General features: G+C 37.3%; 2 protein-coding genes across 5 annotated transcripts in view; one reads left to right on the top strand and one right to left on the bottom strand.

Moving 5' to 3' along the window:
- Positions 1-1,450: 1,450 nt before the first annotated feature.
- Positions 1,451-19,976, top strand: vill (villin-like). Of its 3 annotated transcripts, XM_038293609.1 has the most exons (22): positions 3,356-3,514; positions 8,931-9,014; positions 9,109-9,183; positions 9,297-9,496; positions 9,798-9,906; positions 10,191-10,301; positions 10,725-10,930; positions 11,036-11,114; positions 11,201-11,299; positions 11,420-11,573; positions 12,478-12,578; positions 12,695-12,832; positions 12,923-13,081; positions 14,106-14,285; positions 14,386-14,531; positions 14,785-14,929; positions 15,028-15,216; positions 16,628-16,696; positions 16,817-16,844; positions 16,915-16,932; positions 16,995-17,086; positions 19,524-19,976. In XM_038293609.1, the coding sequence occupies exons 2-22, from the start codon at positions 8,943-8,945 to the stop codon at positions 19,635-19,637; spliced, it is 2,484 nt and encodes an 827-aa protein (XP_038149537.1). In that variant the 5' UTR covers positions 3,356-3,514; positions 8,931-8,942; the 3' UTR covers positions 19,638-19,976. The 3 variants fall into 3 exon arrangements, with proteins under 3 accessions (XP_038149536.1, XP_038149537.1, XP_038149535.1); XM_038293608.1 differs by lacking the exon at positions 16,628-16,696 and adding an exon at positions 1,451-1,599 and having other exon boundaries at positions 3,476-3,514; positions 16,817-17,086; positions 19,524-19,637; XM_038293607.1 differs by lacking the exon at positions 16,628-16,696 and having other exon boundaries at positions 16,817-17,086.
- Positions 19,972-21,470, bottom strand: part of plcd1a (phospholipase C, delta 1a) — a 28,355-nt gene continuing 26,856 nt past the window's right edge. For both annotated transcript variants that reach the window (XM_038293611.1, XM_038293610.1), the window contains exon 15: positions 19,972-21,339. In XM_038293611.1, coding sequence (XP_038149539.1) covers positions 21,257-21,339 — 83 coding nt within the window. In that variant the 3' untranslated portion in view covers positions 19,972-21,256. The remainder of the gene's footprint in view (positions 21,340-21,470) is intronic.

The raw sequence follows: 21,470 nt of genomic DNA, 5'->3' as shown, positions 1-21,470 counted from the left end.
TCTGTTACAGTAACTAAATATGATTAAGTAGATGCCAAAAGCGGTTGTATTATTTTCTTTAAATCACTTAATAAATAATGAAACCTTATCTACAAGAGTAAGGCCTCTGTACATGGGCCGTGGCCGTCCTCTATGTCTTATTGACATAGAGGACGGACTTGAGAAACTTGAGAAACTTTATACCATCATTAAAAACAACGTAAACCAGACAACAGTTGCACCTTTTGCAATAATTATTTAGGACTTTAATGAAATTGATCCCACAAGGAGATTTTTGTGTTGCATAAGTGAGCAATAAAAAATATCTGTACTCATCTGTTTAGCTTATACTTAAGGAGAGGATATCATATGGCTAATGATTTAATGTCAGTGATACTTTTATGGTTGACCATCTACTTTGAGATATGAAAGACAGGCTCGTCAAATAAAATTGCTTTATATACGAAACTCAATTTTCTCTACAATATTTATGCCAACTTTGATCATCCTAGCTTCTCAGACTTTACCCAACAGACAATGGGTACAAAGTGCATATAGTGTTAAATTAAACAGATATTTTAACTCTATATGGAAACTTTAACAATAGCTTATTAATGCTGATAATACAGTACACCTGTCATGCCTCGTATCTCATGCCAGCTCTACTGTGGTTCCCCCCAATCAGAAAAACAAATGTATGATGTATTATCTGCTGTTAAACAGTTACAATCTTCTACTTATTTAATGAATCTCTGTGCAGAGGAACAGAGACAAAAAACATTATATTCTGTAATCACTATTCAAATTTTAAAATTATCTGATTCTGTAAAAAACAGTGCAGATAAAGATCCCCCAAATTGTTCTATTGCGAAAATTTATATAAAAGAAATTGAAGTAACAGTACTGTTTAGTTTTTATCTAGCATTGCAGAGACTGGCACCAAATAGCACAAATATTGCAAAAACCCAAGTAAATATGCTTTTATCATAACAGAAGAATGTTAAATTTACACCATATCTACTGGATTATGAGTCGTGACTTTTCAAGATTATTTCTTACAGGTTTATCAGTCTCTCAAAAGATCTAGATCTCAACTTGTAATATTATTGAAAAGGTAACTATGAGGAGTAAAGTCACTATTTATACATATGTATTTTTAGATTTGATATGATCCCATTTTCTTCATTCAAATACAGTCTTTGCACAACGTGAGGCATTGCACAAGGCAACAGCTTTGTCCACTTTATAATGATTTTTTAAATATCCCTCTAATGATAAACTCAGCACATAAAAACACTTTTGCTGAGTTGTGCAGACTGCACGGTTCAGCCCCATGCAGGTGCATTAATTGCACCATTATAACCTGGTTAATGTGCAACCAAGTTAAGATGAGGACTTTTGGCTTCCGCTTACGTTGCTGGAACTGCACTGGTGGATTAGGCATTACAGCCTTACAGGGCTTATTGTTGAAGCCTGCAGCATTCCTGCTGTTGGTGTTTCCTTCTAACCTTCAACTTTTCCCCTTAGATATGAAAGGACCAAAGTTCGTTATGTGCAAAAGTTGTTAGATTTTGAATGGAGTCCAGGAGTAAATTAAGAGCATAAGTACCATCATTACAGGTATGTAAAACTTTGCTGAGATCAAGTTGATAAATGGATTACTTATGTAACACTGGTTGTTTTAGATTTGATGATAAAAGTGTATTATAAATGCTATTATATATATAAGTGAAAGCTAAATGTAATAGATATATATAATATAAAACATTAAGGTTTCTGATCCAAAAATGATCTTTAACTGCTTTATAAAAGTAAAAGCACCTGAAAGTTTATTTAAATACTTTAAGAAAAACAAAGCTGAACCATGAAGGGAATTAACGAGCTTTTTTACGTCTTTAAGCTGCCTTAATGAAGTACAAGGAGTGCTGTAATCTAACATGAGGAATTTCTTAAAGTTCCAACTGAAATTCAGGTCGTAAACCTTTTTTTTTTAACACTGCATCTAAGACATTGTTTGGCAATGGTTCAGAATCCTGCAAAGTTTTCTTCTGTTATCTCAGAAATTGTGCAAATACTTTTGAATGCAGTTTAAAGATAAGCCTCATGCTTGCAGATGAATATAAACACCAATTTGCATGACTTCCCCAACTGTAACACAGTGGTAGTTTCTGCACCACTGGCATCCAGGGCATCCAAGTTTAAATAGAAGTTACCAAAGAAATATTATTTATTCTAACTTGCTCTAAGTCTGCAACACAAAATCAGACTAAACCTTTTTTCTGTTTTTTCCAAGTTTGAATTACAATTTATGGTCAAATTTGCTAAGAGACAGAATAAAGAAAAAGTTTAGTATCTAAAATTTACAAATGTAATTGATGCTTGATAGATTATGTTTTAATTTAATGACTTGAATTTGCCTTGACAAACTTCTGACAGCAGTTTTTCGAAGTTTTGCCCCATTTATTCTGACTGAACTACCCAGGTTTGGTGACCATTTTCCACACTTTTTCAGCTCCACCAAGGTTCACTTTGCTAATAAAGTTGTTAGAAAATGATCTCCTCCCTTCTGCAAGGCCGATCAACTCAGAGTACTTATTACTCTGTTGATAACGACTCTTTTTAACCACCCTTACCCACAATGACAACATAGAACAGAATTAAATAAAAGTAATAATATTATCCCACTCTGGGAAAAACTGGCTCGGACTAATTAATTCAAATGTGTGTTTTAATTAACCTCTGTTTAGTGTAGAATTAAAATATTTGGGCTTGAGAACCCAGAGTATATTAAGTTCCTGAAAATTACAGAAAAGATATCTTTTAGTAAAATCCTAAATAGAGAATCATTATGGAACAGCATTCTAACTGCTTACAGAGCGTATAGTGTGGACAAAAAGGCATTTAAAGCACCAGATAATATTGCCCCCTGGGTTGCCATGTAAAAATATGAAAAAAATAATGTGTCTGCAGATGGAACACAAAAGCAAGGTATTATGAAATCCTGAAAATAACAATAAGTTATTATTTCTCAAGTGATTCTGAGAACCTCTAATTCCTTTATAATACAACTATTAACTCCTTGAGTGCTTTTTCTCTTGTTGAACACTTGTTCAACAAATAAGCTACAAGGCCTCTGTAATTTCCACCATGGAGTTGAGGGCTGCTACCTATAATACCTTCTAAAAGGACTTAATCCTTCTCAGTTGAGAAATTGTTTTCTAAACTTTCTCCCATTCAGGAAAATCTAAATCTAAAGCCAAACATCTGTCCAGAATCCCCTCCTCCTCATCATCCTCTTGTGTGTGGGAGGTGCTGAGTGCAGGTGCATTTAACGCTATCACAGAGTAAATATCGCGACAGGAAATTGCAGGTGTGGTTAAACCTGGGTGTGGGCACAAATATATCAAACCCTCTGTGCTTCACACACACACCGATGAGAGGAAAGCTCAGCCGTAGATTATTCACTTAACTAAATTAACAACTCTCTCTTCACTAGGAGACATCAAGGTAATCACCACATCTTCCAGAACATAAGGTAAGAATCATTCTAATATATTTCAAGGTTTCTCCTTTTTTAAATATTTATGTATTTATTTCTTTTTGCTCAACCACTGCAGTTTGAAAGAAATAGAATTAAAAGGAAATAGAGGGATTTGTTCTGGGTAATTTTTGTCATTATATCCAACATGTGGAAAGGAACATTTGGATGGGTTGAGCGCGTTGATTTGCCAAAGCGTATTGTGCTTTCTTTGTAAAGTGCGGCTGTTAATTGAGTGGAAACCAGTCTTACCTGTCCCACACTCTATCCGTAATGGATGCAGAGCTGCTCTCCATTTTCAGTCCGTTATTTGCTTTTTCTTCCATGATGCCCGAGCAAACTGGATCTTCATAGCAGGGATTAGCCTTAAAGCAAGTCTTCAACAATAACCAATTAAATCCATTTGGTGCAATAAAAGAGAAGAGAGCTTGTTGTTTACTTCTCTGTGAAAGCGGTTAAGTTAAATCATTTGTAAACCAAAGGGGGATTTGCTTTGCTGCACTGTTTAGATTAGTAGTAAAACTCTAGAGCAAAATGCAATGATAGATCATTTTAATTTAACTCAATAAATGAGAATTAATGTGAAATTCTGTTCAAATTTGATATTCATTTAGGTTTTTTTCTCTACATCATTTGACCAGTTTTTAAGTTGTTGGGACACAAACAGCACTCCAAAAAATCTTTAAACCGTCTTATCCAGCTCAGATATTATTTTATATTTTGGGCATCTACAAAATGTTAATTAGTTATTGGCTGATTCATTTCAGGTCAGTTTATTTAAATAGTCCTAAACAGCAGCAAATGTCTTGCCAAGGATAATTACAAATCAAACAGGTTCAACAGGTTTGGAAATCAGATTGATCCAACATAATCTTAACAAATATTGAAAGACATATTCAATTACATGCAATCAATTTAGTTCTAATACAACCACATAAAATTAGTTAGTGATGCCATTTAGTAAAATACAAGATTAATACATATAAGGAAGCCCATTTGACTGCATTGTTATTGACTCTGCTTCAACGGATTTTTCTTAACAAGCATGTGGTGATAATGGAAATAAAATATCTGCCCTTTAAGCTTTAGGAGCAAACAAGCCAATTAAAACTGGCTTTTTTTAAAGCTTGAATAAATTTAGCTGAAGACAACATAAAATGAAGCTTAAAGACAAAAGCAATTTTTCAGTGAGTTTCTCACTAACCTCTGCCCACTTTCACAACACATCTAGTTATAGGCCTGCATCCTTCACAGTAACTCTTTAAAGTCCATAAAGACAACAAACCCATGGTTCAAGTTAACACGAGGACAATAAATCTATTGGTTTATGGTTAACATCATGGTCATATTTTTATATGATATCAGGTACTTTTTTTGAACTATGCCTTCTATACCTGTTACTATCATCTCCATTTTTGGAGAAGGATCCAATACAGTGTTATAAACTACTGATAAATGTTCACGTGTTTGCTAAAAAAACCAACCCTGTGAGATCAGCACACCATTTGAACCTGGTGTGAAGGTACAGCACCACAAATTACAGAATCCCATGTAACTTCCAGGCACCTTCCACAGTCTTTATAAAACAATAAAAGCAAAAGCAATGAGTGATGTTAAAATGACAGATTCTTATGTTTTATTCTATCCTGAGCTAAGCCTGAGCAGAGTTACTTCTTTATCAGGTCAGTGAACCCCAGAGCCTTGATAATATTAATGCTATGTGCCATTAGGAATCTACTATCCTCTTTTTACTAGTTTTCCATGCAGTTGTTAATAACTGAAAAAAGAAGGGAATTATCCATTGCATATTTTCCCCATATTTTACGAGTAAAAACCTGAAAAGAATGGCATATCAAATGGTAGAAACAATGTTCTCTTCAAGTACAGCTTCAGGTATTTAGGAGCACATCTCAACCAGCTGGGCACAGACTAATGGTGCTACTTCTTCAAATTCTGTGGATTTAGAACAGACAGGAACTGGAAGACCTGAGTGGTCTGGAAGGGTGCTAAAACCACAGCAAATCTTTGTTACATTTTAATGCAAGGCACTTATGGGATTTATAAACTAGGAACCATGTTTAAAAGTATTTTCTTTGAGATATAAGGAGCTGAACTTCAGAACTAGATTTTCTTTTCTGCAAAAAAAAAGAAGCTTCCAGTCTGATTTATGCTTCCACCATATCTGGTGTGTACCTAGGTTTACATCATGCTGTTTGTTCACAAATATTCTCCTAACAAAGCTCCTTGCTAGCACAGCTGTATTTATTTTTAGATTGAATTACACAGAGGTGGAATCATATTCAATTAAATGACATCTGCAAGCATTTGGCTTTATTAAACTTAATACAGGCCTAATTATTAAGATTATTACATGTAAAAAATAAAAATAAAAAAAATGCACTGAAGATTAGATCAGGCCAAATCTGAAAATGCATCCAAAGACTAAATCAACCCAAAACATTTTGTTAAGTATAAGACACTCAGGTCATCCAATGAGTAAGTCATCCTACTGAGTCATTCAGGGTGACAGGTGTACTGTGTCCTTGGTGTTTGCTTATCGTCACTGTAGTTTCTGATATCTCAGTAAAGAGGCAGATAAAGCACAGCTGATTGCAGGACTTGCACGCTGCTTTGACTCCAGACTGGCGCTTCTTAGTGGCTCTACATCTGCTTTACTGATAATTATGCAATCATTAAAAAACAAAAAAGAAAACAGGAAATATTGGAAATCAGGCTTTCATACAATAACCACCAATAGTTTGGATTTTAAGTATTTCAATCAGTTTTTACCCAATCACTTTTTTTTAACCTTGGTAGGTTTCAGTATATGACATTTTTATAGCTTAGCTTTATTTCTTAGCTTTTATCTTTATCTTTATCCCATTCCCACTGATTTTAGCCAGCAGGTTTTACTTCAATTTAATCATTCTTCTAAAACATTTACAATTTAATTTTCAAAAATCAGAACTCCTTTTCTGTTATCAATATGTCCATTCAAAAGCCCTATTTAATAGATGTATTAAATGAATAAGAAAATAATAGGGCAGCACCTGAGTGCATGCAGACATCTAGACTTAGTAAAGAGGACCCTCTGACATTAAGATTTAGCACCGAAAAAAGAGATTTTTTTACAGCGGCATAGTTGATGCTGATGTCTTCAGATTGTCCATTTCTGAGGTTGACAGAGCATGAACTGCAAAAGAAAGCAACAGCCAAGGTATTTAGAAATAAGATCGCTGAAAGCAAAACATATTGACTTGGCTACAGGAAGTAAAAGATCACACTGGGTGCACCTCTCAAGGACAGGAACCTGAGGTTCCAATTCCAAGGTTTCCCAAAACTAGACAGTAACTTCTTGCAAGAATGTTGAAAGATGAGTCTTAACTTCAGCTGCAACATTCAGGTGATATTGGAAAATGATTAATTTAATGTGAAAAAGAAAAAACCTTTCATCAAAGGTTGTTTTCTGTGGTGCGGAGATATGAAGATATTGCTGGTTGGCTCACTTTTTATCCCTATGTGTAAACTGAACTGCGTTTTTGACTACAGTATAACCATCTTCAGAACGCTACTTTCAGCAGGATAACACGCCGTGCATTAAAGCCCATATAATCGCTTGTTAGTTAAACATCACAATGAGATCTCTGGACCCCAAGCTTCTCTACAGTCATAGATCTCATCCCAACACCTTTTGGATGCGGTGGGATGAGAGACTTGCCCCCTGGAAGTACTATCAAGATGACGCTGACTAAGAAACTTGTCAAAAACAAACCCAGCTCTGAAGTATTTTTACTTTATTAATATTTTAAAGTTGCTTTACTTATTATCAGGTTGAGTGGAGGTTTTAGAGAACCCAATGAAGAGATGAGGGGGGCAGAGTTGAGTTCTTGTAGTTTTAATGTCCAAAAGAAGCAATTGAAGCAAAAGTCCAAAATAACAAATACAGAAAACCAAAATCTAGAAGACATCCATGAAAACACACATGAGGAGCCAGCAAAAAATGACTGAACATGAGGTGTACAAATGGGAGCCTGAGCAAACACCAGGCTAATCAGCAGATTGGGAGCAGGTGTGGACAGAGGAGTCTAGAAGGGAGGTAGAGAAAAATGGGACTGACAGAAGAGGGCAACAAAGGCTATGTTCACACTGCATCCTGAAGTGATCCAAATCTGATTTTTTTTGCCCACATGCGACCTGTATCTGATCTTTCCATGGCTGTCTGAACAACACAGATCCGATTTTTTTCTATTGTGACCCAGGCCAGTTGGCTATGTGGTCCTGGATCCGATACGAATCTGATCTTTTCAAAAGCAACCTGTGTCTGAACGGCCAGGTCTGTTTGGGGTGGACCCCGCCTCTCACCTATAGACAGCTGGAGATAGGCACCAGCACCCCTTGCGACCCTGCTTGGGATAAGCGTGACAGAAAATAGATGGATGGATGGATGGATGGATGGATGGATGGATGGATGGATGGATGGATGGATGGATGGATGGATGGATGTCATCTTATAACAGGTTAACTGATTGTGCTTGCAGGCAGTTGCTAAAAAGTTAGTTAGAATACAATAAAAAAGTTCTAATGTTTCTATGAAGCAAAACAAGAACCAGACATTGTAACATATTCCAGTGTGGATCCTTCCTCCTGTTTAAAAGAAGCTGTTACTATTGTCACCGAAAAGGCTGTTTTTGGAATGAAATTAAAGATGTGCAGCTGGCACCACTGATGTGTGTATTATGTTCAGCAGTCGATCTAGGCTCAATGTGACCTTGGACTGACCAGCATTTGCATTTTTGATGGTGTCAAGAGAAAAGAGTTAGATCTTACACTAAACATTCAAAAATGTGGAGAGAGACATTAACCTCAGTCCTGATAGCAGAGCCTAGGAGACACAACAGGTTCTCAGCTTTCCAACGACACTGATTCATTTGTTGATTCACAAACACTGACCTTAGCTGCTATAAAAGTAGCCCTGGGCTCTTTAGTTTCCCCTTGGTTGAGTCATCAATGTCCCTCTTTAATAATTTTGGAAAGCAGACCACGTTCTCTCAGGATGTAGACAGTGGGTCTGACGGGTTCAGAATACCGACTCCGGAATTACAGATATTGATGATTCAGTTTCCTTTTGTTTCTTGAATTTCTTCTGATCAGGAATGTTTTAAGAATCTTTCATGAATCGACTTCTTCAAAGTACCAAGAAATCACTGAAATTCTGAGGACATAAAAAAAAAAAAAAACTAAATTCAAAGCAGTGTAAATGGAATCATGATATTTTTCCAAATTGAACATTTTCTTTGTCATTTTTATCTTAGGTTAAATTTGAACAGAAAGTAGATTGTTTGTACTATATAGGTATATAATATAGAAAAGTGTGGCTTTAATTAATCACTCTTCCTCCTTCTGCTTGTTTTAGTTCACTGCAAAAATGAACAGCAAAGCCAGAGATGCTTTTGCAAACATCACTCGGAAGCCAGGCCTGCAGATATGGACCATCAATGTAAGGCAGCTCTGAATAAAAGATTAAACACTGTATATGTTCTTCATTTTAGCTCCAGTCCTGCAGCTTAAAGTGATGTGTTTTCTTTATGTAGAAAATGCGGATGGCTACAGTTCCAACCAAGGCTTTTGGTAAGTTCTTTGAGGGTGACTGTTACATCATTCTGAATGTGAGTATGGCACAGGGTGGTTTAATTTAATGAGACTCAGCACTGATAAGGTTATGTGGACAAATGTGAATCATTTACATGTATGTCTTTATCGATTCCCAACTATAAACCAGATAAAAAAGAATAAAGGTGTGGGAGAATCGATCGACATCCACTATTGGATAGGAAAGTCCTCCTCCCTGGATGAGCAGGGATCTGCAGCCCTCTATGTCACCCAGCTGGATGAGTATCTGGGTGGGAGTGCAGTGCAGTACAGGGAGGTGCAGGGCTTTGAATCAGCAAAGTTCAGGAGCTACTTTAAAAATGGCCTGATGTAAGTTATAAAGCACATTCACCTGAATGTTTTAGAGGACATTAACTACACACATATACTACAGTCTCCCTAAAACATAGTTTAAATAATTAGTCCCTCTTATTTGAATTATTATCTCACATAGAAATTTTTACTGTTTGAATATTATTGGGGGAAAAAACTCAGCTTATTCTCTTTCCCTATATTTTTTTTTATCTTTTATTGTGCATAAAAATCAAGCAAAGTTTCCTTCCTCTTTAAAGTTTACACAGCTCAGTCATTCTTTGTAACAATTGAACTTTGGTCAATGATCTCTCTGCAGCTACAAGAAGGGTGGAGTGTCCTCAGGTTTCAACCATGTAGAGACGAACATCTACAACATAAAGAGGCTGCTGCACGTCAAGGGGAGGAAGCACGTCTCAGCAACAGAGGTTTGCAGAGAAGAATAGTTCTGGATATGGAAGGCGTTACTACCATACGTCTGTGTTCTACCTCCCACTGCTGCTATCAAAGGCCTAACACAATCGCACCACAGAGGTGTTGGTGTATCTGTTAAACATATTATACCAGAACTGTTGCCATAACTGTGACAGTAGGTGTAAACAACCTGGAAAAAAAAAACTGTGATTGTGCGATATTTTATGATAACAACCGCACAGATATGTGGAATTCCAGTTAAACGTTTTGCAAATCCTAACCGTGTCTTTGTTTGCAGGTTGAGCTGTCCTGGAAAAGCTTTAACAATGGAGATGTGTTTATTCTGGATCTTGGGAAAAACATTGTGCAATGGAATGGCCCTGAGTGCAACAGGAGAGAAAAGTTGAAGGTATGTGGTGAAGAGCATTTAAAGCAGCAAAAGAAGAAAATGAAAAAATTCAAAACTGATCATTTTCTGTGGCATGAGGCACTAATAATAAAAAGCTGAATTAGCACTGGCATTAAGTGTGAAGTCAAGGCCCTCTGCTATTAGCAGAAATGCTTATTGCCGAAAGGAACCTTTTCCTTAGTTTCACTAACGTTTGATGTGACGAAAGACTGAAACAAAAAATAAAAACAACGCTATAGTTTATTGTTAAATGATCCGCAAAGCTAAAGAGCCATGTTCTGTAGCTGCTGGTTTTTGACCCCTAAAAATGGTTAGCCTATCTCAGGATGGATGAAGCTAAAAGTACAAGACAATGTTAAAATCATTAGGATATTTGTATTCTGTTCTATTCTATTCTTTGATTTTTCCCCAATCTATTTGCAGGCGGTCCAGCTGGCTCAAGACATCCGAGATAGAGAGCGTGGAGGTCGTGCAGATATTGTCATTGTGGAGGGAGCACGTGAGAAGGAAACACCTGAAGCAGTTCAAATGATGGCTGATGTGCTCGGCCAAAAACCCGCCCAGCTGAGGAAGGCTATTCCTGACAACAAAGATGAACAAGAACAGAACAATAACGTCAGGCTCTACCAGTAAGACACTGTCAATGGGATTTTGCTGCACTGCTTTTTTGTTATTTTGAAATTAATTTACAAAAATTCAATTCAATAATCCTATACACATCTGTTGGTCCACAGTGTTTGTGACAACAGTGGAGATGTTGTGATCCAAGAAGTGGCTTTGCAGCCTCTGACACAAGATCTGCTGCGTTCCTCTGTAACTATCTTTAATCTTCCATTATTTTTATTCTGAAAATGTTTGCTATTAACAACATGTCATTGTTTCTTTGTCACTGCTGTCAGGATTGTTATATTTTGGACAACAGAGGCTCCAATGTGATGGTCTGGAAGGGGAAAAAGGCCTCAAAGGAAGAGCGTCGAGAGGCAATGAAGAGAGCACTGGTGATTATGCAAACACATTAATTTCACTCAATCTGAATGATATCTCTGTCTGCAGATCATTTTACTTTTTATTTCTTTTAGAGCTGTGTAATGAACCCTTTTGTATCTCCTTCTCACTAGGAATACATTAAAACAAAAAACTACCCATCAAGCACCACTGTGGAGGTGATGAGTGAGGGAGGAGAGTCAGCAATGTTTAAGCACCTTTTCAAAAACTGGAAGGAAAAAGGGCAAATCACTGGTCTGGGTAAAACCTACAGCGTTGGAAAGATAGGTAATATTAACAAAAGAAAATTCAAGATTCACTTCAAAATTATCCAACACAAAACCATAAAAAGATGTGTGCTCTTATAAACACATCTTATAAAATAGAGGGGGGGGGGGGGGGATAATAAAATGTATTCTAAAAGTGTGCTAGAGAAGTGAGACTTGTAATGATTCAGAACTGTGGACCCAGTGTTCAAGCAAAACAGACAGTGGGATTACTCAAAAACCATTTAATACAGATCTGCAGTAGCAGCAGCTAGGGCGTCTGAAGCAGGAAACTGTGGAGAGATAAAAACACAGGTTTGTGACCACGATAATCTGACGGAGGAAGATTATGAACGTGAGTCACTAACCTGGTTTAAATGTTCAGTCCATCGCCAGAGAATGAGGTTGGATCCAGCCGGTGGGCTGCCAACATGATGCCCAGAGTATCCCAGATGTTGTAGCCCTGGAGAACATGCAGGAGTCTGAAGACAGGTCAGGCAATCAGATCAGAACAGGCAGGCTCAGAGGTCAAGGAGTCCAAAGCCAGGTCAGGCAAACAGATCAGAATAGGATCGGGCAGGCTCAGATGTTGAGAGGCAGAACTGGTCAGGATCAGGAAATCAGAAACACCAAGGAACTGTAAAAACACTCTTGCTACTGGCTAGAGAGAACAAGAATAATCTGGCCATGATGACTGGATGCAACATTTTAAATAGAGGCAGGAGCAGGTGGATCAGATAAGAGGTAATGAGAAACCGGGCAGTTTGACAGGTGAATCGAGTTAGTAATTATGCCAGTCATAAGTGCCAATATAATGACAGGACTGGTTTGGTAAAATAATATCTGCGACTATTCTGCCAGCTGTAAATGCTCAATTCGGTTGATGTTCCTTCAAATCTTGACAAATGTTTCTGGTTATCATGCAGCCAAGGTTGAGCAAGTGAAGTTTAATGTGATGGAACTCCATGCTTACCCTGACATGGCAGCAAAGCAGCACTTGGTTGATGACGGTTCAGGAGAAGTAAAGGTAGGCAGTAGACAATTTAACACAAAAACCAAAACTACACCTTTATCTTTTATAGTGCGATTGCTCTAAAGAAGAAGTTGGAGACTCAGAAATGTTTACTTCTTTCTCTCTTTCAGGTTTGGCGCATTGAGAGTTTGGAGCTGGCTGAGGTGCCGCCAAATATGCATGGGCAGTTTTATGGAGGAGACTGCTACTTGGTGCTGTACACATACCGCATGTCAAACAGGGACCAGTACATACTCTACATGTGGCAGGTTAGCTTCACCAGAAAACATTTAGTTTTCGTGCCCCAAACAACACAGCAAACCTCTTCCTGATATCTTTTCTTCTATCTTTAACATTAGGGACGTCATGCCACCAGAGATGAAATTACAGCTTGTGCCTACCAGGCTGTCACTGTTGACAATATGTACAACGGAGCACCTGTCCAGGTCCGAGTGGTGATGGGAAAGGAGCCTCGCCACTTCCTGGCAATTTTCAAAGGAAAACTAATCATTTTTGAGGTCTGATTTTTAATACAGAGCAATTCATTTTTCAAAAATGAGAACACTAACCTTTTTATGGCTTTCAATAAGCAAATCCCTTGAACTTCACTACATTTTATCAAGTTCAGCTGAATTTACTCTGATATACATAAGCAACATCTAGGGCGACCACCTTCTCTTAGCCACCACCTAAGTAGTGGATTAAAACAACAGAGTCCAATTGTGTTCTTTCTTTCTTTTGTTAAACCTTCATCTGATAGTGAAAGTCACAATTGAGAAGAATAATCTCTTTTCAAGGAAGACCCTGCAAAAAAGAAAGAAAAAAGGTGCAAGACATTAAATTAATTTAGTGAATACAAGCTTTCAAGCTGCAATACATTTTGTACAGAGTCTCATGTTGTGTGGGATCAGTACGCAAACGCCAACATTAAAATTAAAATTTGCATCTCTGCATTTAAGGAGCTGCAGCTCCAGTAAGAAAATCTGTTGATGGGACAGCTATTTGTTGTAAATTGTCCAAACTGGGTCGAAATGAAAATGGCAAGAGAGCAACTACTGAAAAACTGGCAAACTAGGTTTACCACAATTTCTATCTGGAACACAAGTTTAGAGCGCCAGAAGGTTGTCTGATTGGATTAGACCATAATTTCTGGAGTGAAAAAAAAAACGAAATCTACTCTAAACATACCAGCCCAAAACATAAAGGTGGTCAGCATCATACTTTAGATACTCTATACTTCAGCAGAGGGAGCTGGTCAGTTTTTATGGAGGGATGGATTAAGATAAAAAAAAGGAAATACTCGAAGAAAACCAGTTTGGGTCTTGAAACAACTTTAGAAATTAGGAAAAGTATACATTTTAGCCTTTAGATATATAAACGTAAATATTTACATGTAAAGATTTAAAAATGTTTAACAGTTTAAGGGATTTGGAAGCTTCTGCAAAGTGCTGGATGAAATGTTTGTGTCCTTTAGTCTCAACCTATGATGCATAAAAACGTTGCTGTATGGGTACAGTGATAGAAATGTTTTTTTTTCTACAGGGAGGAACAGGCCGAGCGGGTGCAGTGATCCCCAAAACCACCTCCAACCTCTTCCAGGTGAGAGGAACCTCTGAGCTGAACACAAAGGCCATCGAAGTCCCAGCAAGGGCCTCATGCCTAAACAGCAACGACGTGTTTTTGCTGAAGACCAGCCAGAAATGCTACCTGTGGTACGGAAAGGTATGCATCACACTTTGAGACTGCATAGCCAGCTAAATATTTATATGTTGTCCAAAAATGTGTCATGACTCATATATGTGTAAATTGTTTATATCTTCAGGGTTGCAGCGGGGATGAGAGGATGATGGCGACTGAAATGTCCGACCGCCTGTTTAGGCAATACAAAGAGGTGGTGATGGAAGGCCAGGAGCCAAATGAGTTCTGGGCCGCTTTGGGAGGAAAGGCACCCTACGCCAGCGACAAGAGGTCAATCCAAGACATTCTGTTTTTTTTCCTTCACGAAACAATAAACAAATGATTTTATTTAGCTTAAATAGAATTAAATCCACTTTTAAAAAATTTGGTTTTACATCAAATGTATTGTGTCAGTAAGTCCAATGCCATTTAAGTCTACAGTATCCAGCAGTCTGGCTCCTGCCAGGTTAAATATATAGACATGAGGAATTGTACATGGCGCTGTGTGGAGCTGTTATAGTAAAAAAAATTTTTTCATGTTTAGACTGGAGAGAGAGGATCCGATTCACGCACCCCGTCTTTTTGAGTGCTCAAATCAAACTGGTCGCTTCAGGTTAACCGAGGTTTATGACTTTGAGCAGAGCGACCTGGACGAAGAGGACGTGATGCTGCTGGACACCTGGGAGGAGGTGAGCGGGTGGAACGTCAGCAGAGACATGGCTTCCAAAGGGCTGTTTTATATCCCCGTCTAATGGCCTCTTTTCATTTGTCTTTTGCATCTCTTCAGATTTTCTTGTGGGTTGGACAGTTTGCCAATGAAACTGAGACCAAAGAGGCTTGGAACAGCGCACACGAGTACCTGAAGACCCACCCAGCTGGTCGTGACCCAGACACCCCCATCATGTTTGTGAAACAGGGATATGAGCCACTCACCTTTACTGGCTGGTTTAGCGCATGGGATCCTTTCAAGTGGAATGTAGGTTTAATTTGAGGTCCCTCATCTCCAGAATACATTTAAACTTAATTTAATTCTTTTACTAATGATGCATTTCAGTTGCTCTTTTTATTGCATTAATTGATCTTTATGAAGACATTGTTTTGAATTTATTGTGGACTTTTAATTTTTCATGCAGGTTCTTAGTAAAATTATATAAGCTCAAAAATATAAAGACATTTCCACCAATATACAAATTGCTGCTATCCCTTAGGAAGTTGAATATTTATCAAACCACTTTTTTTCAATGTTTGAAAGCATCTGACATTTCTGGATATTTGGCCACAAAATAAAGCAGCTCATTGAAATAGATTACATTCATTCAACAAACCCAGTTTTTAAACATAGACCAGCAATTGTCATTAGTCTTTAATTTGCGCTTTTGGTATACATTTAAAGAAAGGTAATGTAAGCTTTCCAAAACCAGGAATGATTAGTTTTTTAAATAATTTTCTTTTCAAAATCCTCAACTCTGTCCACATGCCAGGCATCCTCAGATGGTAGAATATTAGTTATAATGTTTAGAAAATAAAGCCTACCTTACTGGGGAAGCTGTTTGGCCACCAGTGTCGTCGTCCAATGTGATTCCAATTGGATATCCGAAATAGCTCCTCCTTGAAGGCTTTAAGCCTGTTTAAAATCGTCCACATGGGTGAGCAAAAAGCACCAGGAAATAAAACTTATGATCATGTAAGGTTGTTATCTTGCCCCCATAAGAAGAGGTCTTTAAGGCAAATACAGATATACACAGATCAAAACTGGTCTTAGAAAAGATATAGAATGGGCAGTACTAATTTCCATAAAAACAATAAAAAAAATCTTAAAACCTGGATATGTTCTAGATAGCTGACCCATTGATCCCACTGAACTGTGCCATTTCTAATAAGAGCAACAGACAAACATTGACCCAGAATCACACCTGGAACTTATTAAAGGCTGGAAAAATAGTGTGGCACCTCTGCATCATTCTGATGGCACAGTTACCCAAATATATTTTAGAGTATTAACAGAGGAGGAAATAGACTTTTAATATTGATTTAGAAACTTTTATTCAGAATAAGGGTTTCTTAATTATATATTGTAGAACATATTGGAGAAACAACCAATTGTTGTTAAAGTTCATACATTTATGTCCACAGTAAGTATATGTCAACTTTTAATCATCACTGATGTCTGCACAGAATAATAATGGTAAGCAAATGTACCATGATTTGATTAATCATTGCTACTGCTTGATCAAAATCATCCAGGTTTTAAATGAATGGGACAGTAATCTTGTGTGAGCGAATCATTCTGGAAATCAGACAGATTACCCAGAAGTTCTGCATTGATTAAAGATGAGTGGGTTCTGCATGCTAACTTATTCCGTAGTATGAGCTGATCTACTCAACAGGAGGCCAAGTCATACGAGGATATTAAAAAACAGCTGAATGATGCAGCATCTTTCTCTGAGATCACTGTAGTAAGTGATTGACTGATCAAAATCCTGATTCTAATCAACTGTTTTTAATAATATTGCTGATCCAGCATCAGATTATAATGTCTCTCATTTGGAAGTTGGATGTTTTTTTTATGTTTGAAGGAGATAAGTGCTGGCAACTTGATGAAAGGTCTGGATGTGACAGACAATGGGGGCTACAGTGCTCCTGGAGGGCCTACAAGTCCATTTCCAATGTACAGGACCCATGGTGGGGTTGTGTCGCCCACATCGCCCAAGTCCCCCTTTCCCACCAGCCATTTAAAAGTCTCCTACTCCTCAGCTGGTGGCAGTGGCATAATTGTGGACCCTAAGCACCTCATCAACGTACCTGTCGATAATCTTCCTGAGGGAGTGGACCCCAGCCACCGAGAGGTGGGTATGACTTTAGCGAAAGGAGCAAGAAATCTTTTATATAATAATTTTTTATTCTTGGGTAAAGGTTTGAGTATAAATGGATTCCTTAGACAGCTGAAATATCTCATTTAACGTTCATTTAATGGGGAGCTAAATCTCAGAATATGAATCCTATATATATATATATATATATATATATATATATATATATATATATATATATATATATATATATATATATATATACACCAACTTTACCTGAATGGTGACCATAGAACTGGTGCATATGTTTAAGTTCTCATCTAAATAGATTTACTTATCTGAGCCTCAAGGCGGTTTTGTTTTGGTGTTAAGTATGTCAAGTCACAGCACAGTAAACCCAGTATTCAAGACAAGGCAACAGACAGTGGGATTACTCAAAAAGCATTTATCAAAACAACAAATCTGCAGTACCAGTAGCTAGGGCGCCTAAGGCAGCCACCTGAGCAGAAGAGAAACACAGGTTAGTAACCACGATATTCTGACGGAGGATGATTATGAATGGGTGAGTCACTATCCTGGTTTTAGTGTTCAGTCTCCCCTAAACGTGGTAAAGTCCAGCCAGTCAGCTGATAAGAGGTACGGCTACTTCACAGAGAGTTCCATATGCTGAAACCTTGAAGACTGCAGAACAAGCAGGAGATCAGATCCAAGCAGATTAAGGAAGTAAGGATAATCCACAGTGCAAAATAAAATAGTCAGATCCAGGTTCAGTCCATAGGCAGATTCCAACAGGAGTCAGACAGCTTCTTTGTTTCTGCTTGATAAATAAATAAATAAACACCTCCTTCAGGCCTTTATTTTTTCAGATAGAGATAATTACTTTGTAGCCTTGGATGATGCCTTACACTAGAGCTGGATTATGTAAGAAAAATCTTAAATTGCAATACTAAAACAGAATTGCAATGTCAACATCAATTAAGCTTATCTTACTTTGCATTACGCAATGTCTCCACCCCTGGCTGTGACCTTTAGCATCTCAGCAAATAAAAAGCTAAACCAGGTGTGGCCATTTAGGGCAGCTTCAGTCCCTTCAATTGTGCAAATACTTAATTGGTAGGGTGTAAATTCCTGCCACTCAAAATATTGTATATTCTTCTAAATATGCCATGCAAGAATACCTTTGCTGCTGTGATATTACTATTCAGTGCAAAAGTTATTGCGATGGCCATTATGTATTGAGCAGCTTTAGACAAAGTTAAACTCTGTTTTTGGTTCCCCATTTTGAATATTATACAATGCAAGATGGTATTCACCATAATATTTGCAAAAATAGCTAATTTCTAACACTCAGACCTCAATAAGAGATCTTGAATAATTTCAATGCCTCACATATAAACTAGGATTTAAAAATAATTTCATTAAGTTTATTCTTTTTTTTTTAAAGTAGCAGCTTACACAATAACTCTAACAAATACTTTCAGCAGCTTCATATCACAAAAAATATTGCGGTATCTTTAATGTTGTATACATCTCCAAGAATCCTACAGAAAATTTAAGGATGGATATAGTGGGTAATGACATCTGCATACCTCGACCTATAGAGCTGTTACAGAGTTTATCTTAAAGGAATAGTACACCCAAAACATGATTAGCCTTCATTCTCTACTCACCCCCATGCTGAACAACACACTGGAGTACTTTTTTGATATCACCTCCCAGATCTCCAGATGCATTTGAGATATAAAAAAAGTACTCCAGGGTGTTGTTCAGCATGGGGGTGAGTAGAAAATGAAGGCTAATCATGTTTTGGGTGTACTATTCCTTTAAGGACTCTAGATCAAATTTCTTAATTTTATATTAGACTGAATCAGAAAAAAAAAAAAAGAAAAAAAAAAAAAGAAAAGCTAAACCAAAGAAAACCAAAGAGCCTAAATTATTGAATATACTATGTAACAAATCTTAACATTTTTTCAGGAGCCAAAAAAAACATAATTTAACCACTGTGGAGGAATTGTATTAGTCTAATCTAGTTGAGCGGTGCAACATGACTCTGAGACTGCGTTAGCAGGATAAGTTACAAAGTTTATCACTTTAATTATTACTTTGACCATAGATAAGGGGAAGTTTAGTTATTAGGAGGTTCTCAACATGAACATATACCTGTGTTTCTGCACATCGCCATAAGGGGCCCTGGTGCCTGTCTCCGAATACTTGGGGTTCTGTACTTTATGAACAGGTCATTATCCCTTCACACGGAGGAAACAGATACACACACAACAACCATTTATGAACAGCAGTTAACTATGAAAAAAATTGTTGATTTAAGATTTTCTACTGTTGAATTTACTTCTGGATAATTGCTTAAAGTGGCTCTAGTAAGGCTCTATTAAAGGTGTGTGTGTGTTAAATCTGGTAACACAACGTGACCAGTAGAGGTCAGTCTAACATCTCAACCCTCTCCTCTGGTTTGCAGAACTACATCTCTGAGATGGACTTTGAGAGCCTGCTGGGTGTAAGTCGGTCTGAGTTTGCAGCCATGTCAGAATGGCGTAAGGTGGATCTGAAGAAAAAAGCAGGCCTCTTCTAGGAAGCATTTAACCGCTGGGTTTCACAGAAGCGGTGCCAAACCTGTCCGACCGAGAAACTGAGAAATCAAAGCAAAACACATTATGTCTCTATTGACAGAAGCAGAGGGAGTTGTTCTGAATAACTTATTCACTTAAATGTTTTTAAGCATTACGCAAGTTCAGTAGATTAGAAAAGAAATTTGACTTTTAATAAGCAGATTGCCTTGTTTTTAATGATAGATGTAGTCTGAATGAATGTATTGAAAAATGTTTATAAGCTGATCACCTAATAAAGTTGTCTGTGTTGTTGCAATGAATCAGAAGCTATAACAAATAAAAAGAGAAAACCACCTGTGAGAGATTAAGACTGCTTTTATTTAAGAAGTAGTGCAAACACTAACAAGAAACATGACGAACCAATGCATACAGTTCCAAAAAAGAAAGTATTTTAAAATAAAATGTGACAGTTTATAACGTTTTAGTATTTTTTTTTTTTTCTCGCATATTTTGACCTGGTCATCAAGCCTATGAAAAATACACACTTTGGTACAAGGCTTTAGATTAAGAAGTAGAACACAAAGGCACATAAAAAACATTACACTAAATAGATAAAATAATTCTCATTTAAGAAAATAAAATAACTACAGACTTAACATTGGCTGGTATGAGAGAGTCATCGCATTTTCTTTTCTAGATATCACCATGCTAAGAGAAAATTGCACAGCCTTTAACAGTTTCTAAGCCCCACATACACATACTATTGCACCTTTTTGCTATTTTGCTCTTTATAGAAAACACACTTGGGGCCTAACAAGGTAGAATTAGCTGGTTAGATAGTCTGGCTACCTGCTTTGATGGGCAGTCTTTTATTAGAAAAGCAGCTTATAGCCTGAAGTTATTAAACAGTGCAGTTTAGGTTACGCACCATGATTGGCCTTGATGTGTGCGGCTGAAAGCATTTCCAAAAATCCGAGTTTGTTTTTTGTAAGCAAGGGAAACATGAGGTAGCCTTTCTGTAGTCAGCTGTGTGTTCAGTAGAAGTCACAGGTCAGATAGGGGGAGTGTGATGTTACTCTGTGCTTCTAACTGTAAAACGACATAAATTCAACACCTTTATTGACATCTTACTAAAAAATACTTTAAACTGTAGGTAAGATGCAGCAAGAAAGGTTGTCAGATTTTAAACTGTGGCCTGTTTTTTTTCCTCTATGCATTTAACCAGCCTGTACCCAGTGCAGACCTCTGCAATCGTTAGTTATATATATTAAGGTCTGATCTACTCTGCAAATCTAGGAAAAGCAAAATAAATGCAGATATTTGTTGCCTGATAATTCAGAAGCAGACAGTCATGTAAAATATATGATGATTAATCTCCCGAGACAGAAAAAACAGTTAAATGACCCTCATTCAATAACATCACGTCCCTCCCATTCACACACAGTTTCAACTACTTTCACTTCACTATAATAACAAAGCTCAAATATTATAGGTTAAAAAAATAAACAGGTAGAGAGTGTCTTTAACAAAGGTTTAGGGAGCCCACTGCAATACTTGGTCATTGCTCTGCTGTTGGCTTTTAAATCTTGAAGGTTTTCATTTCTGGTGTGACGGTTTTCCCTCTTTTATGATCCTACTGACGTTATATGAGCATGATATGCACAAACAGCCCTGCAGAAGGGATGACATCGCCCCTCTTGGTGAGCAATGGGACATGGCGATATCCTGCAAAAGAGGAAGTAATTTTCAGCCTTGTCAGCAAAGCTAAGGTTTGCACAATCAGAGTTATGTTATTTAGGAAGATTAACAAAACAAGAACAAAAAGCATGTGAAAACAAGTGAAACAACCAAACTTT

The sequence above is a fragment of the Cyprinodon tularosa genome, unplaced genomic scaffold, assembly GCF_016077235.1.
Source record: "Cyprinodon tularosa strain WSP-4 unplaced genomic scaffold, ASM1607723v1 ctg33, whole genome shotgun sequence".
Lineage (NCBI taxonomy): Eukaryota > Metazoa > Chordata > Actinopteri > Cyprinodontiformes > Cyprinodontidae > Cyprinodon > Cyprinodon tularosa.
Note: the sequence above shows the minus strand (reverse complement) of the source record. Positions and strands in the feature narration are given on the sequence as shown.

Excerpts from the sequence above, each read along its gene's own strand:
- vill (XM_038293607.1), top strand. The coding sequence starts at position 8,943 with ATGAACAGCAAAGCCAGAGATGCTTTTGCAAACATCACTCGGAAGCCA. Across the intron at positions 9,497-9,797 it reads TACTTTAAAAATGGCCTGAT|CTACAAGAAGGGTGGAGTGT; the intron begins GTAAGTTATAAA and ends ATCTCTCTGCAG. Across the intron at positions 11,115-11,200 it reads AAGATCTGCTGCGTTCCTCT|GATTGTTATATTTTGGACAA; the intron begins GTAACTATCTTT and ends CACTGCTGTCAG.